At 38.8% G+C, this 13933-nt stretch overlaps 1 protein-coding gene across 1 annotated transcript in view; it reads right to left on the bottom strand.

Moving 5' to 3' along the window:
• The window catches only part of RAB8B (RAB8B, member RAS oncogene family), a 58163-nt gene that overhangs the window by 4526 nt on the left and 39704 nt on the right, over window positions 1-13933 (bottom strand). Inside the window, exons 2-7 of the mRNA XM_081048296.1 lie at window positions 12523-12583; window positions 10362-10422; window positions 5524-5601; window positions 4235-4324; window positions 2812-2877; window positions 618-668 (exon numbers count right to left, since the gene is read on the bottom strand). Of these exons, the coding sequence (XP_080904422.1) occupies window positions 618-668; window positions 2812-2877; window positions 4235-4324; window positions 5524-5601; window positions 10362-10422; window positions 12523-12583 (407 nt within the window). The remainder of the gene's footprint in view (window positions 1-617; window positions 669-2811; window positions 2878-4234; window positions 4325-5523; window positions 5602-10361; window positions 10423-12522; window positions 12584-13933) is intronic.

Raw genomic sequence — 13933 nt, 5'->3', positions numbered from 1 at the left:
AAAATGTTTTTAGGGCAGCACCTTTTAGATGAGTAATATATTGGTTAGGAAGCTCCTGTTTTCAGTTCAAAGAAATTATTGCCAAGGGAGCATCAAGTTTCAAGGATAATGATGCATATTGGTATAGGCAATTCTCTTGTTAGAGGTGAGAAGAGTAGGTAACAAAGTTTGCAATTATATTCAGAATGCAGGTTAAAATAAACTTTCAAGGTTGTCCTAATGATTCATCACTGAAATCATTTCAAATTAAGGCAAACATAACTTCAAGATCATAATTTTATATAGACATAAATATGTCACATGAAAACTCAACTAGATAATTTATGGCAAAAATTTAATGTGTGCAATTATTGTTTTAATTATTCAGATCAAAATTTAATTAAGGTCCACTTAAAGAACCAGATGAAAAAACCGAAGTAGCTGCTGTTCATAAATAAGATACCCGAAGAAACAGAAATAAGAATCAAAGTTCAACCAGGTGAATATGTCAGTCAGGAAAAAAGAAAAGAGTTAATGTGAATATATTATCATCAGGCCTATCCTTGTAATCAAATAAACAATATAAAAACAAAATTTAAAATAGCATAATGATAATAAAAATTATAAATGATACAAACCATTTTTCTGTTGAGCTTTGTCATTATATCTCGTGCGAGTGTAAAAAATGCCTAAAGGTAAATCAAAAATTTCATTATTATATATTTACAATATATTTTAAAATAGAAACGTACACTGTTTTCATTATTTCATTATAAAATATAAATATATTAACGTTTTTAATTAAGAAAAGAACATAATTCTTTTTAATTAAGAAAAGAATATTATATCTTGTTTTTCAATTATATCATAAACATTTCCGGTATTATCAAACTGCCATTCATTCATTCATCAAATATTTTCTGCACCTACCATCTGGCACAAGCTCCTGATATGATACTTGCTCAGTTATGGGTGGCTTCCTCAGTATACAGAGAGCACGGGGAAGGCAGAGGCTCTGTCTGAGCCACCCCTGCATCCCCAAAGGGGGACACAGTGCCTAGTCTAGGAGATGCCGAATATCTGTTTAATAAGTGAATGAGTCACCCTATAGCTCTAAAACCTGTTTTTGTTTTTTTTTTACAAAATCTCTGCCTTTTATTTCCAATGTCCTCTCTTTCAAATTGCTTTCCCGATTAGTTCCTACAGCTCAGTTAGATCTCCCACTGTGGAAATCAGATCAAATGCAAGCAAGACAAATCTGATTAATCTCAGTGACATTTTATGCTTAAGTGTCTCTTGACCAAAACCAAACCTTTTTTAAACCTATCATCCCTTTGTTTCTATAGAGCCAAGACTCTTACGGCGTCTTCAGTTGTTTCTAGGCTAAGCCCACTGTCATGTCAGTCTCTTTGTTCCCAGCCACGCCTGATGCCCCAAAAATGTTCAGCAAAAGGATGCTTTCCAATGAAATCAAACAGAAACAATATAGTATCTACTATTCTCACTCACTGTCGGTGTCTTGTCAGACTGGTCACCTGTGAATCTAAGTTTCTAAATAAGCCCATCCCAGTTTTCAGGAGGCTAACCACACTAAGGTAAAGCTCTGAGAAAATTGCTAATTTCTGCAGAATGCTGGGCCAGAATAAGCAGCTCGGACAAATCTACTGCCCTAACTCAATGCTATTTCTAAGCCACAGGTGTGATCGGGGTAGAGGTACCAACAGAGACTAAGCCGTCTCCACTAAGCCGGTCACCAAGTTCGTTCTGTGGGCGCAACCCTGCGCGGGCCATGTCAGTGGGCAAGCTGTTCTCCTATCCTCACCATTACAGCTGACTTAAGAGGCTCCCCGCTTTCTGATGGAAGGAAATCCTTTTGTGGCAAGCAGAAGGAAGCATTTTGCTGCTTATCTATGCTGTATAAATAAAGCAGTAGAGGCTTCCTGTTTCTTAACACCCATTAGCCAACCTGAAAAAACGAGTTTTAGTTATTTAAAACAAATAAAAAGTTCTGATCAGTGTCCGTTAGCCAGTAAAGTCATTTAAGCCTCAATTTTTAGCCATGATGATATGGTGAACAGTGAGTAGCCTAAGGAAGTAAATGTTTATGAAACCATCAGTATTATTGTTAAGTGAATAACGTGTATTAGCACATATTACATGCATTATTTTTATGATCAGTTTTCAAAATGTTTCTAAAAAAATATTATCAATAATTCTGCCCTTGGTAAAGAAAATCTGTTATTAAAAGACATTAGATGATTTGGTTTTCTTTAACAGTTAACTTACTGAAAATTTATTAAACTACTTTCTGATAAATACACTTTTTTATTTCTACTAAATGCCATTGGGTTACAATGTATCACGCCAATCTACTTCACACGTGAATACCTAGGGAATCTGTTCAATAAGCTAACAGTTTAATTCTCTCTTGCAAGAGTACAGACATGAAAATAATTAAGAGTCTCTTGCTACAGGATCACGTCAACGATGATAAACGAGCAGAGGACACTGTGCTTGGTTGGCTAGTGCAGGATTTCCAGTTTCCCAAACAAAGGGCAAAACTGAACTTAAACTAAATTTGTGTCTTCTGTTTAGTGAATCTTAATTGACCGATCTAATATACCTCATGTGGAAGCTGGGTGCTGGAAATTCAACAACCAGGGTCCACATAAAAGTCAGAAGCACAGAAGTTCCCGTAATGGAGGTGGAGCTTCCACAAGGCACTCACTAAGTCAGAAAAAAATCAAGGCTTTGACACGGCTTGAACACAGACACCTAAATAAGCACTAGTGCTACTACTATATGACAAGTCCCCAAACATTTCTTTCTTACCTCTTCTACATTTGTACTGGATTTTGCACTTGTCTCCAAGAATTTAATCCCATAGTCAATTGCTAACTGAAAGACAACAGAAACATTTCAATTCAGTGTAAGTTTCTTGAACATATAAAGCATTTATAATGTCTAGGTTATTCAAAGCCCCAAAAGTAGAATATCTAGTTCAAAAGTCCTGTAGTTCTCAAATCTCTTTGCTTTCTTCTATTGAGTTTGAAATTTAGATGTCTAACTTAATCACCATAAGTAACACAGTATCACTTACACACAGAACAATTTAAGTACCTCTCTTTCTTTTCTATTATACTTTTAGTTCTCTAGTATACTTAGAAGAAAAACTGAGACACTCACCCCTACCATTAATTTGGATTCGTTCCTCCTTTTATCTGCTCTGAAAGTACAATTCTCCAACAGCTACTTTACTGACTTTTCATTATTTTTTAATAAATTGAAGCTTAATAGAACAAAAGCTTAACATATTAAGTATTCATTGCTTTGGTTTCTATTGATTGTGACAAACGTGAACTCTTCCGTATTTCGATCTACTCCCAAAGAGTTCCCAGTTCATCTATAACACCAAGATTAAGAGAATGCTTTTAGGGGGAAAAACATTTGCAGTCAGATTGAAAACCAAAATGCATTTTGCATGTATCACTGAAAAAAAAAAAGGCTAAAGCAAAATTCCAAGAGTTAAAAATTGAAGCCTCTCAAATATATGGTGATGGAAGGAGAACTGACTCTGGGTGGTGAACACACAGTGGGATTTATAGATGATACAATACAGAAATCTATGTAACTTTACTAACAATTGTCATCCCAATAAACTTAAAAAAATAATTGAAGCCTCTAAGTCAGTTTACATGTCATAGAAGTAAATATGTACATATAATAAACTCTTCTGCTTTGCAGGACACAAAACAGAGAAATGCTTATACATGACCTATAAATGACATCCATGTCTCGATGAGTTACAAGTCACAAGTTTATCCATAATGACCTAAATCTAATGTGTTGTACAATATTCTTAGAAAAAAACAATGAATTGGAAAATGATTACTGTTGAACTTCATTTGCTATTAGTTTTTTTCAGAGAATAAATTACTTTAACTTCAAAACTGGGTATTTTTTACACGAATATGGAAAAAATAGCCTGAACTCTAAGCTGCAGGAATCTGAGAAAGAACCAATTTGTATCTCCCAGAAAACAGCAAATTCTTTAGCAATGAGTCATGACTACACAGTCTATAGAGTTGGATCTCGAATACTAATTCATACCATTCAAGTAAGGATTACATCTCTTTGTTATTTTTTAAAGGATTAAAATACAGACATTTAAAAAACTTAAATCAATAATTACATTAAGAAAATTAATGCTTAATGTGAGTAGATTCCAATTTTTATGCATTCAATTCAAATTTACCTTCTCTCCTCTTTCTTTTGACACTTGTCGTTTGTCATTCATATCACATTTGTTACCCAGGATCATTCTTTCAACATCTGAAGAGGCATGCTGCAGGGAGGAAATAGTATATTATAAAAACTGGTAAGGGAGTACAGGGGTGCTAGATGAGGGTAAAGGGGATCAAATATATGGTGATGGAAGGAGAACTGACTCTGGGTGGTGAGCACACAATGCGAGATATAGATGACGTATTACAGAATTGTACATCTTAAATCTATGTAACTTTGCTAATAATTGTCACCCCAATAAACTTGAATTAAAAAGAAAAACAACTGCCCGAGAAAAACACAGCTTTTCAATTGACAAATCCTAACCTGTTAGAAACATATCCATGAATTTAATAATAAGACACACAATCTTTCACTCAACACAAAGCATGATTCAGAGAAAAATGTAAAAGATAGGAGGAGGGGAAAAGCTACAGCGTAACAGGCTACGTAAACTTTTTCCCAAAGTTTTCAGTCAGTCTCATGTCTTTGTTTTGCACATGAACACACAGAAATAAAACATGTTTCCAAATATTAGTTTCGTTCCAAATATTAGTAATGACTCCCAAATATTAGTTTGGATCAAAGAAAGAATAAAACGTGGTACCGAATGAGCCAGTGCGGAAAGTATTCTGGATTGTGAACTACTTAAAAAATAAATTCATGTTAGCTAATATAAACGTGTACAAAATTATTTCTGAGTCAGCTTTCTTTCTAAAATGTCAAGGACACACACACAAAAATCTTAATACCAATCAATCTGGAATTAAACCAAATTTCAAATATAGTAAAACTGCAATTACTTTTGCACCAACCTAATATGTAAGATGAAGAAAATGTTAGAAGGGCAAAATGATTAAGTTTGTTCAAAGAAAGACACATTTTTGCCAAACAGAATGGTGGAATGGATAGAACATGGAAATCAGATGTTTTACTCTTGGCTCTGCTTTTTAAAGGCTATATGAGTACAGGCAAGTCACTTCTTTCTGGCTTCAGTTTTCTCATGTGTAACATGGGAACTTGGATTAAATGATTTCCAAGATCGGGCCCACGTTTAAAATTCAGTGAAACTGCTCCTGTCTAGCCCCGCCCACCCACCCAAGTCCAGCAGGGCAGACAGGAGACCCTGCTGTCCCGGGACTCCTCAGTGAGGGCCTGCCCTGCCTGTGCCCTACTTCTTAGCAGCTCAGCTGCTCTTTGAGACAGAAGGAGCCCTGTACAAGCACCCAGCAGGTATCATCGTTCTCTTGCCATATATACCTCTTCAATGTTTCTGATCCAATTTTTAATATTGTCAAAGGACTTTTCATTTGTGATGTCGTAGACCAGCATAATTCCCTACAGGAGAAAAAAAAAGATCTTTATTTAGTATTTTATATATTTAAAGTTATAAAATATAATGTAAACGTACTCCTCCCTTCCAGAAACCTTTGATTTGTCCTGCATTTTTTTGGTTTTCTTTATAAAAAGGATTCATAACAATATTTTAAATTACAAAGAAGCAAAAATAAATTCTTCCATTGTCTCGCCATGTAAATGAATACTCTGTTAACGTTTTCACTGTTAACCTTTAATGAATTAGTCATTACGGTAAAGGTGATACACCCTCTCTACCTGACCTCACACGATAAGAATCGGCACCAACAGGAGCTGAAAGCGTGTTTAGGTTAAAACAGAGATAACACTGAGAGTAAGAGGCAATCACTTCTGTTGTGCATGTGTTTATTCCAAGTAGAAATTATCTTGCTTCTTATTCGTATACTAAGATTGTAATCATACTGCTTTAAAATTATTTTTTTTTAATGTGGGCTGATCAAAGTGTCAGTATCTGTCTAAATAAATCACAGCCACTTAAAATGTAATGCAGTTGCTATACAAGTTTAATTAAAGGCATTGCCATCACATTTTTAAAGGGTTTATCTTCTAAAAGTTTCAACTGACACCTGTATGCTAACTATTCTAAAATCTTTCTCACCAGACCACAGTGCTGTATTAAGTGCTAGATCCACCCACCCATCCAACAAGTATTTAGTGAGCACCTACTATGTGCCTATATATACTAAGTACTACCAGAGTGAACAGGAAGTGAACCAGAAGATAGACAATGTAGTTAACCAGGAGACAGACAAGGCCCCTTCCTTGCATGGCTGGCTAGCAAAGAAAACAATGAATCAATAATTATACAATCAATTATAATTTGGACAACTGCTATGAAGAAGCATGGGGAGCTCTGAGTACAAATGCTAACTAATCTGGCTGAAGGCCTGGGGTGGCCGGGGAAGGCTTCCTTGAGAAAATGACACAAAGCCAAGGCCCGAGAACTAAACAGACCTGAACCGGGCCAAAGAGTTGAGGCTGAAATGAGGAGGGGAAGCCCATAGTCCCTGGCACATAGCAGAACTGTCATAAATATCTTGCTGACTAGGAAGGCCCAGTCAGAACCCACTGTACTGAGTGAAAGAAAGTCAGCTTGGCCAGAGTGCACAGACCCAATGGGACGAGAGCACAAGATGAGGCCGAAGAGACAGCGGTCAGGTGTGCCTTGGAGATCACTGTTCGACATCGGTTCCCAGATGTCTGTTGTTAGTCACTGAAAATCAACTAAGCAAAACAAGAGGTTGTCTTCCTCTTCTCCAAGTCTTCCCTCCCCTCTCGCACTTTCACTTTGACGAACGACAATACAACCAGCCAGCCAGTACGAGCAGAGCCCCGGGAGTAATCTCCTTCACAGTCGGTCGGTCGGTCGGTCGGTCGGTCGGTCGGTTGGTCACTAAGTCCTGTAGGCTCAATAACATCAGTATTCCCAGAATCTGACACCCCCCAACCCCCCCCCCACGAATGGCCTTATTCATATTCTCATCAATCAGCCTTTACCTGGATTACTGTCAGTCTTTAATTGCTCTCCTTGCTTTCATCCTTAACCTACTCTAATCCACTTGCCATAATCATACCAGAGTTACCACTTTAATGCTTAAAATCCTTTAGTACCTCTCCATTGTGATCATAATTAAATGAAAATTCCTTAGTATGGTAGGCAAAGTCCTTCAGGGTCTGGTTTCCAACTTTGTAAATAAATATAAAATATAAATATAAATAATTATAAATCATATAAAACCCACATGTACACATGGATTAAAAAAAACCCAGGAAACATAACAAAATGTTAACAGAAGCTATCTCAGGGAGGTGAGATATTGGATGATTTCTTACACTACATGTAACCTTTCGACAAGCAGAAAAATATGTTGTCATTTAAGTGACAAATAATATTCTCTGCTATCCTCCTTCCTCCCAGTCTCAAATGCAAATGTTTCACTTTGGCTACACTGTAAAAAAGATTTTACAATTGTCAGTGTAAAGAACTTTTTAAAAATCAAAGTGGAGAACTGTACACTTCAATGATATATTTCGTTATGTATATTTTACCACAATAAAACAACTTGAAATGGAATCTGAGTAATTCCTGATTCAAAGTGTTTACGCGGACTGTCATACTAACATTAAGTTAAACACTGTCATAGCTCTACGACCCTTCGGGCTACAGGGACAACCTTGATCCTTACCACTGTGTGTCTCTCAGGTAGCATTCAGGGTGGGCTGTGAACACAGGGGAGTCAGTGGTTAAGGACACAGGCTCTGGAGTCAGAGGCATGGAGCCCGGTTCCACCATGTGCTGACCTGGGAGATGTTATTTTATCTCTCTCCGTCTCCATTTCCTCATTTGAAAAACGAGGACAGCACATTTTCCACACTGGATTCTTTTGAGAATCTACTGAGATACTGTGTGTAAAGTATTTAAGCTAGAACCCAGGACACAGTTTGGACTTAATAAATGGCAGGTATTTTTAATTTATAGCTTTGGTTTCAGTAGCAGGAACCCCTTGACTATTTCCAATGTTAAGCTAACTGGTATTGTGAATCAGTTGGGAATACAAACTCAAGTATACTAGTTAAAACTTTATACATCTGGTATATACTTAAAATAACAACAGCTTCCTTAGAGTTTGTCTAAGACAGTGTTCGTATATGAGAAATATTGATAATGCAATGATGCTTCTTTTCCCACAAAGCCCGACTGTCCATCGGGGTTACTGCTATGCCTGCAAATGTTGCTAAATAGTTTGAAATAGACCAAAAGACTCTGCAGACTTCAGTACAGTGCTTATCAACATGCTGCATACCTGAACCAAACAAACTAAACTTGCCAGAACCACCATTTGCTGAAATGAGAACACACCCCAATGAGAATACAATGGCCGTACATCCCACTGGAACAAATGTCCTGCAAGATCCAAGACTCAAGTAGAGTAGAATTTCCTCTTAAGAGACCTAAGATTGTTTCCAGGTCTGAAATTTTGCACTGATTCACCTTTTCAGCAAGTATTTATTGAACATCTACTATGGTTCAGGCGCTGGCATTATAGCAGCACAAAAGAGACAAAAACCCCTGCCTTCAAAATGGAAAGACATTACTACTTAGAATAGTAACACTTTCTAATTATTTGAAGTAATGTGAAGAAAGACTACACAATAAAGAAAAAAGACAGAAAATCCTCAACTCTAAATTAAGTAACACATTTCAGTGACCTCTTTCCTCATTCCAAAGGAAACGTGCTCCACATTCTAAGTGTTCCTGCCCACTCTCCAGTGAACACAAGCACGCAAGCGGTCTCAATGCATCACTCCTGGGAAACCAAAAACTGGTCTACAGAAAGATTAGGTTTCTACGATGCCTCTAATTGAAGTTACCTGTAAACCATTCCAAATCATCCCTGTTAACATGCTCTTACTTATCCCTAAAATCCTTCCTGGGGGAAACAAGCACCAAACAAACACACTTGTTCCTTGCCTTTGATTCCAGTCTAAGCAACACAGAGAGGGGCTGACAACTGTTTCTAAAATGATGACCTTTCCCAATCTTACAGGTATCGTAGGGCAAAGTACGGAGAACCCATACATAGAAAATACTTAGTGGTGGACAGTGCCAAGGTGATACCACTTTCAAAAGGAATCCCCAGTATTTTTGTGGGGATGAGTTATTGGTACTCGAATAATAGAGGGTGAGTAGTAGCAGTGGAGGAAGAAGGGAGGGCCGTGTGGTAATAAAGGGATCTGTGGATTCAGGTCACATCTTCCTGAGGGCAAGGGGACAGCTATCACCTCTATCGCTCTATCACTGACACCACTCCCAGGAGCACAAGCCTTTTAAGCAATAAGCTGGGTACTGACGGCCGCTGGTACCCCACAATCTACTAGGTTGAGCTTCATAATTTCAATTGCTCAGCCTTCCAAGACTCTGAGCACACTGGGTTTCATCATAATTCAAAGCTCCACCTGTGCTTGGATTAGGCCTAAAAGCCAGAGCTAAAGCCCTGGTCGGGGCCTGACATTCTAGGCATGGGTCAGTACAGCTCTGCTTTTAAGCTGCCTTATTTACCACTGCACTCCCAGCACCACACAGAATCCGCTCTGAGCCAACAAGCAATATAAATGGCGTGTATAGATGAAGCATCTCAGGATGGAAAACAGCCAAAGGAGGTTATGCTAACAAGGATAAGGCTAGGATGCAGGCAAAGAAGGACTTCGGAGTCAAGATTCACCAGATTCTCCGCCTCAGAGAGTCAGATCATTCAGCTACTTCCTAGCCAGCTGGCAGAACGCTGGTGGAGGAGACTCCAGAGGGCTGAGCCATTACAAGTGGAAGTTGTGGACCTGGTGAGCCATCAGGAATGACGGTGGCAGGGCTAACTGATGAGGGAGCGCAACAAATAAATACTTAGGCACAGAGCTTGCGGTTTGCTAAGATTTAGCAAAGGTATTAATAAAAGGAGAAATCACAAAAATCCACAATCACTCAGAATATGTGAGTTCTAAAACATCTACAAGCTAATTACCTGATTAATATTATGAAGACCAATGGCAAAGTATATGGTTACTAAACACAAAACATAAGAAACCCTTTAAATGTCTTGTTTTGACATCAAAAAATCTATTTTCCCCATTGTACTAGACTTCAGCTTGAGTCCTATAAACTTGACAAAAGAATATTCATGTTTTACTTTCACCTGAAGAGTTACAAAGCCCCAAAACACACTTACCATGGCTCCTCTATAGTACGCTGTCGTGATGGTTCGAAATCTTTCCTGACCTGCTGTGTCCCTAAAATTCGAAACAAAGGAGAAAGTGGTTTTAAAAATCATTACCAGCATTACTGAGGAGGGACTCTAAGCTGTAGGAGATATAATTCTGGTCTGCTCACAAATGTTTCCGGGGGAAGGGGAATGACCGACAAAGGGAGCCTGCTTGTGTCTGTGAGTTGGAGGCGGTGGTGGCCACGGGGGCCTGTCAAGAGCTCACAATGACCTGGTGAAAAACCTGGACTTGATAATAAAAGCAGCAACAGGAAAATCCAGGGCCTGCTAGGAACTGGCCTGCTGGTTTAGTCCAACCCATGTGGGAGAGAACAGAGAATAGTTCTAAATTCTTGGACCCCTAGAGGCAGTTCTAATCCTTTTATAAATGCCTAATGATCGAGGCATTTTGCTCACTTGACTGAAAGTCTGCTTTCTGTACAAAGCAAGCAGTTGGGCTAGGCTTACTGCTGTGTAAATTCTGCCTAGCAGAGCACACCAAAATGGATTGCCTCAAGAACTTTTTTACTCATAGCTACGGAACCTGTGATTAAATGGAAACCTGGAGTCCAACACATGTCTGTACACGTGCTGGGCACTTGTTTGGTATATGGTAGAGAAATGATGGGGAAATATAAGCCCAGCACCTTTAAGGTGACTAACCACATTTTGATTCTAACACGCTACTTGAATTAGAACCAGTTCTGCAGCGAGGCTGGACGGAGGACCATACCACACTAAATGTAGGTCGTGAAGACTAAACAGAGACTATTTTGTTGCTGAGAGTACTCAGAAGTAGTGCTGTGATGTTATATCAAATTCTAATTAGCTGATGACCCTTCAAACTTTTTTTATATCTTTAAAATATTTGGCCTCTTACCAAATACCAATAAATGAAAAGGGCAGCCTGTGGTAACCTTCACAATATTTCAATATTTTCCAACACCATGTACTGGGAACCACTACACTGGGCTAATACATGAAGCTGAGACACTATTCCAGGAGATTTGGGTCGTTGTCTGAGCTTTATCACTAACCCAGACATATGCCCTCAGATGGACTTAACCACTATAAGTGCTAGTTTCCTCCTCTGTAAAAGAAGGGCTAGCAAATTTCAATACAATGTTCTACTTCTATCCCTGTTCTGAGATTCAAAGAGGAAAAACAGCCTAAGAAAAATGTTCATACATATTACTTTACTACTTCCCCTGTGTAATCTGTGTAGCTCTAAACTTTTAAGCTTTGTCTACTGTTGTCATCATCACACGTTAGATCAGTAAACATCATGGAAAACCTTCCTCAAGGCTCCGAATCTGTGTGTCTTCATGGAGAATCTTGTATTAAAAGAAATTAAGCCAGCTTATAGGATGTTAAAAGAAAATCTATGGAGTTTCTGGGTTCAAGCCAAAAATATTCAACCTGGAAATCTGGAAAAACCATATTTATTCATTGTAGTTTGATCAATTCTTCAGGAATTAACCAGTCACAGTGGGTGACACTAAGGAAATCTTTGCCTTGCATATTGCAACATGACAGATGAAAGGTATGACTTCTCTCTCCCTTATTTCCCAGTCCAGTGTTCCTCCCTTTCTTTTTTAATGAGAAGAAATTTGCAAAACAATTATAGAATCTCAGAGCTGGAGGGGAACTCAGATATCAGCAGTCTACCCAGTGAATTTACAAATGAGGGAGAAAGCAGGCACTAAGAAGGGGGGCAGCTGGCCCCCCGCCCTCCACTGAGGGAGCCTGGGCCAGAACCTAGATCTGCACTTCCTGTTCAGGGTTCCTACCACTTGACTACTTTGCCTTATCGGATTTCACAGCTGCAACTGCAATGAAAACGTAACGTATACGCTAGAATTCAGTGTCTTCCCCTATAACATTAGCGGTTGGAAGAATGAGTTCTCAGATCTCTTCTGGCTGTGAGTTACTGCTATCATTCCTTACCTTCCCACTCTTTGTGGGGAGACCTTTAAATACCCATTTCTCCTTGGTTCTGCTAAAGAAAAGATGTTTTAAATATCACAGAACACCTCTAACTTATCACAATGCACATTTCAATTCCCACTTTCAATTCTTGATTGAGGCAGAAACTCTGCATGTGCATGTGTGTGTGTGTTTCACTTACCATATCTGAAGCTTAATTTTCTTTCCATCTAGTTCTATCGTTCTGATTTTAAAATCAATTCCTGCCAGAAAAAGAAAGACATGCTAAATTTCTTCAAATATAATCCAAGTCTTATTAGGAAAAAGACAAAGATTTCTATTGAAAAAAAAAGCTCTCCAACGCACTGGAAAATGTGAGCACAAGAGAGGGTGTGAATGGTATGTTTCCTCTGAATACAGGCTGAAGAAAGGAATGCTAATTACTCTGCAAAGAATTCCCACACATGTTAAATGCAATGTATTATATGCCTCATTATTCTGACATAAAGGGATCACATCCCTCAAACTTATATAATTTAAATAGATTGAAAACATGTTCCATTTCTACTTCCTGAAATACACATAAACAGTGTCCTACCCCTCAGGCCCCATCCTTCCCTAAAGAAGGCTGTGGGACCTCTTTACAATGTCTTCCTCCAGCTCCTTCCATTTGTTTCTTCAGAATGCAACTGGCTAAACACACACACACACACACACACACACACACACACCAAACCAAACAAACAAACAACCCATCTAGCTCCCGGCTCACAGCCTCTGTGCCTACTCCACTCCGACATGCAAAACCATCCAGCCCTACAGAGACTGAGCAGTGCATCAACCTCTGATGGCTGTTTTCCAGAAAGACGCTGGAAAGGGCCCTAACAAGTGTAGTCTCTCTGAGACTGAGCTCCTAAGTTTCATGAATACACACCTGGTTGCCTTCACAAAGAACCAGAAGGAACCTGGTGTCCTTGACCACATGATGAAGAAACTGGACCTCAACTGTGATGGGCAGCTAGATTTCCAAGAATTTCTTAATCTTATTTGCGGTGTGGCGGTAGCTTGGCATGACTCCTCTACCAGTTCCCAGAAGTACATCTGAGGAGCCCAGAGAGCTGCACCCAGCACACCCACCACCCCATGCAGGCCACTCCTGCGGGTAGCAATAAAACATCATCGTTTTTTAAAACCACATACACACACACATGCACACACATGTCTATACAGGGAATGGAAAGCCTGTATATTTATTTTACACAGTTAACAAGTATTTTACATACATTTTAATAAATGTTCCCAGCATCTTACTGGCTAGAGCTGAAATAAATAAAATGGTTTTTAGTTCTAGCTGCACTTTAGAATTACTTGGGGAACTTAAAACAAAACAAAACAAAACAAAACAAAACAAAAAACAACTCATAACTAGGCCTGCTCCCTTCCCCAAATTCTGAAACTCTGACTTAATTGGTCAAGGGTGGGATCTGCGCACTAGTAGTTTTCAAAACTCCCTAGGTAATTCTAAGCGGAAGCCAAAGTTCAGAAGCGCTCAACTGGGCCTGACAGGTAGCATGTGAAAGTCATTTGGGGCTCTGGCACTCAGTTCAACTCCT

This window comes from Rhinolophus hipposideros (genome assembly GCF_964194185.1).
Source record: "Rhinolophus hipposideros genome assembly, chromosome: 5".
Lineage (NCBI taxonomy): Eukaryota > Metazoa > Chordata > Mammalia > Chiroptera > Rhinolophidae > Rhinolophus > Rhinolophus hipposideros.
The sequence above is the reverse complement of the archived record's forward strand: the minus strand, read 5'-3'. Positions and strand labels throughout refer to the sequence as shown.